The 4,279-nt window shown below is 45.2% G+C and overlaps 1 protein-coding gene across 1 annotated transcript in view; it reads left to right on the forward strand.

Moving 5' to 3' along the window:
- REL (v-rel avian reticuloendotheliosis viral oncogene homolog) overlaps positions 1–4,279 on the forward strand; it is a 45,389-nt gene that overhangs the window by 16,222 nt on the left and 24,888 nt on the right. Inside the window, exon 5 of the mRNA XM_006881026.1 lies at positions 3,855–3,946. Coding sequence (XP_006881088.1) covers positions 3,855–3,946 — 92 coding nt within the window. The remainder of the gene's footprint in view (positions 1–3,854; positions 3,947–4,279) is intronic.

Raw genomic sequence — 4,279 nt, forward strand, 5'->3', positions numbered from 1 at the left:
TCTGTGTAAGTGCTCCCTCTGACATCTACACTGCAGGCTCACAGGCCATCTGTGTCAGTGCTCCCTCTGACGTCTACACTGCAGGCTCACAGGCCATCTGTGTCAGTGCTCCCTTTGATGTCTACACTGCAGGCTCACAGGCCTTCTAGTGTAAGTGCTCCCTCTGATGTCTACACTGCAGGCTCACAGGCCTTCTAGTGTAAGTGCTCCCTCTGATGTCGACACTGCAGTCACACTGGCCTCCTAGTGTCAGTGCTCCCTCTGACGTCTACACCGCAGGCACACTGGCCTTCTAGTATCAGTGCTCCCTCTGACGTCTACACTGCAGGCACACTGGCCTTCAAGTGTAAGTGCTCCCTCTGATGTCTCCACTGCAGTAAACAGGCCATCTGTGTAAGAGTTCCCTCTGATGTCTACACTGCAGGCTCACAGGCCATCCTTCCTTTCCTGTGCTCACAGAGCTCCTCTTTAGGGACCTTTGCATAGTCTCTTCTGCCTTACCTTGTCTCTTCTCCTCTTTACCTAGTTCATTTCTATTCCTATTATGTCTTACTTCCTGCAGGAAGCGTACTAGTCCTCTCTGAATTGATAGACTCTCTTTCCTGCCGTTGTTTTCTGTTATGTACCATCGGGTCGGAACTGACTCAGAGCTGACGTCCAGCAGGTTCTCAGAGGCTGTAAATCTCCTGGGAGGAGCTCTCCCATCTTTCTCTCCCACAGTAACTGGTGGGTTTGAACCTCGGGCCTTCGGGTTGCCAGTGAAACTCCTTACTGCTAAGTCCCTGGAGCTCCCTCCTCGCTTCTCATTAGAGGCTCATCTCCTTAAAAAACACAAACAAAAAAACTTGTCATGATTTCTGCTTATATTTTTGTGCTTGTGATATTTACTACCTCATGTATTAGACGAACAGTCAGCGGACTTTGTCTGTAAAGGATCAGTACATATTTTTTTTTGTTTCGCAGGCCAGATGGCCCCTGTCACAGATACTCAGCTCTACTGTTGGAGAACAAGAGCAGCTGTGTTGTTGTTGTTAGGTGCTGGACGGTGACCCTGTGCACAACAGAACAAAACACGGCACAGTCCTGCACCAGCCGTACAGTTGTTGTACTTGAGCCTCTTGTAGCCGCTGTGTCGTTGAGGGTCTTCCCCTGTTCTGCTGACCCTCTGCTTCGCCAAGCATGACGCCCTTCTCCGGGGACTGGCCTCTAATAAAATACCCGAAGTATATGAGACGATACCTCACCATCCTTGCTTCTAAGGAGCGTTCTAGCCTGGCTGCACCCCTTCCAAGTCAGAGTTGTTATTTTGACAGTATATTCAGTATTCATTGTCTTCATTACAATCTGAAGACCTAGTTTTCCTTATTCACTGTCCAATTCCTGCCCTTATTCACTGTCCTTATTCCTTCCTTTCTTAGTCTTTCTTATTCACCATCCAACTTCCACCTGCTTATGTTGTGCCATAAAGTTAGAACTGACTCATAGCTGACCCTCCAGAGGCAGTAAATCACCAGGAGGAGATGGTCCATCTTTCACCCGAGGAGCAGCTGGTGGATTTGAACTGTGGTCCTGCAGGTTGGCAGCGCAGCTCCTTACCACTAAGCCACCAGAGCTCCCTTTCACATGCACGTTGAGTAACTGAAAGTACCATGGCTTGTGTTCGGCCTACCTTAGTCACCAAAGTGATGGCCTTGCCCTCTGGCACTTCCCCGCGGTTCTTTCCGGCAGATTGGCCCAATGTGGTGCATCATTACATAAACAAAGTGAGTGTGGTGGTGATGTAATAAAATGTCATTACAGAAATAGTTGGTAGGCCTGATTTGTTCTATGGTTTTGGTGTGCCAGCCCCTGTAGTGTACTGTAGGGTCCAGGGGAAGGGAATTGTGTCCATCCAGTGCTTTCTGAAGGCTTTGGCACGTTATAAAAACCTCAGAACTTGCTGGTGGATTTTGAATGGGAAATTAGTAACTATCTAATTGGTTCCTTGGCTGCTTCAGACCCTTAAATGTTTGGTTTTCTTTTTTTTTTTTTTAACCTTTGACTATTTGAAAGAAGTTCTTTTTAAAGAAGTCCCTTATTCTGTGGGAGTCTGATCTTCTCACGTCAAAATTTTAGAAATCCCCACTACATCTGATAGTCTGTGAATAGCAGTCAAATATGATTATTTGGGTAAGACAAAGCCAAAAAGTATTGTATCTAAACAAGATAAAGTGAAGAATTCTTTAAAACCTTTGTGGTTAGAAAAGGAAAGAACTAAGAGATTCTTTCAAGGAGATAGAGTACACTTGAGGAAGAAGAGTGTACTTTTAGGGGTTCAAGTAAAGATTAAAACTGCACGATTTCTTTTTTAGTTGCTAGAGGCAGAGGAAGGCAGTAACAAAGGTAGTTTTGCGCTGGCAGGATCATAAAGTGAGGAATGAAGAGCATGAACATTGAGCTGAGCGTGAGTGTGGAATAGGGACACAGGCAGCCAAGTGCCCTATGAAATTGAAACAGACAGTAATGTGATTATAATTGGGTTTTGCTTCCTTATTCGCACCCACCCAGCCCTGATGATGTCATGGTTTTTCCATGTGGGAACAGGCATGACTGGTGGTGAGGGGGAGTCCCTCCACCAGACTCTGTGCTCCACAGATGCAAATTAGTAATATTTGTAGCTATTGAAAAAGTTTTCCATAGAAGACATTTTGAAACATTTGTTGCATATCACCATTAGTCTTGAACATCTTTCTTATTTTCTAAACAGAAAAGAAACACCGTTATTTCAGTGTGTTTTTTGAAATGATGGGTGATTATACATTCCTGTCATAGGGCAAAAACCATAGTATAATCCATTTTTACTAGTACTGAAATCAGGGGTCAGAGGAGGTGTGTGGATAGGCAGGGCATGTAACCGGGTAGAGTGGGTGGGTCAGGTGTGAAAGGATTGTCAGGGCCTGTTAGAAGCTGAAGGTTTCCCAGCCCCTCTGGCCAGCTGTTTCTGTGCCAGCCTGGTGCTGTTAGATTTCTAAAATGTACAAAATGAACCAGCGGTCCAGATATTTTCTGTGTCATGACCTGATATTTTAAATGTTACAAACTGTTACACATTTTTAAATGCAGGCTGTCCTCTGTGGGCTCAACAGAACACACCTGTAGGCATCTTTCTACAGCTTCTGACACCAGCACTCAGATCTTATGGGGGATTTAGGAGGCAAATTGTAGCTTTCTGATTTTCCTTCCCTGCTGATCTCTCCCTTGGCAGGTGTATTGGACAGAGCCATGTTATTTGCCTTTGCGTCCTTTGAGTGGGGTCTCTTTCATGATGGGGCTGTAGAACGGAGGGGGTGGGAGCTCGCCAGGTCTTTGATGCTGAGGAACTATTGGTTAGCATCTGAGTGTTTAAATCGCGGGCCACAGGGCTCCTTAGGCAGCGTGTGGGCTGCTCTCAAGTCACCTCACCGCAGCCCACGAGCGATTCTTGAGGCTCTGAGTCTGTGCGAGGAGAGGGACCATCTTTCTCCCATGGAGCAGCTACGAGATTCTACCAACCAGCCTTTTGGTTACACACTGTACAACCAGAATGGGTTCTTTTGGGCCCCGTTTGTAAAGCGTAATTATAAAATGTATGCATAAATGATATAGACTTCTCCTTTAACAATTCTTGAAGAAATAGAACTGTATTTTTTACTTCTGTGTTTCTTATCACAGTGCTTCGAAAGACATTTCACGCTTCAGTATCCCCCTCTTCCGCTTTGGTAACTTTTCGGTGTTGGGTATATGTTTGCTTTCTCCAAGTAGAACCTTGTTGATGTGTCTGTGTTTAACTGTGATACTGTTTTAAAAGTTTTCTATTTTTTTTCCCCCCATTCTAGCTTTCAAAATTTGGGTATTCGATGTGTGAAGAAAAAAGAAGTCAAAGAAGCTGTTATTTCACGAATCAGAGCAGGGATCAATCCCTTCAATGGTAAGTAGGTTTAATAGAGCCAGTTTTGTTATTTGAATGGAGCCACACAAGGGGAGGGGAGGACATTCCTCTGCCAGGCAAGAAGTTGGAGGTTCAAATCCACTCAGCAGTGTCGGAAAAGAAAGGCCAGGGCACCCGCTTGCCAAAACATCAGGCACTGACAGCCTTGCAGAGCTCAGTTCAGTCATGGAGACACACAGCAGATCGCCACAGGGTCTTCAGCTTGATGGTGATTTGTTTCATTTTTATTATTTGACTGTTGACTCATTGTGTAAGTGATGTCTGTGTGTGTGTGTGTGTGTGTGTGTGTGTGTGTGTGTGTATATATATATA

The sequence above is a fragment of the Elephantulus edwardii genome, unplaced genomic scaffold, assembly GCF_000299155.1.
Source record: "Elephantulus edwardii isolate Elephantulus edwardi_28Jun2011 unplaced genomic scaffold, EleEdw1.0 scaffold00011, whole genome shotgun sequence".
Lineage (NCBI taxonomy): Eukaryota > Metazoa > Chordata > Mammalia > Macroscelidea > Macroscelididae > Elephantulus > Elephantulus edwardii.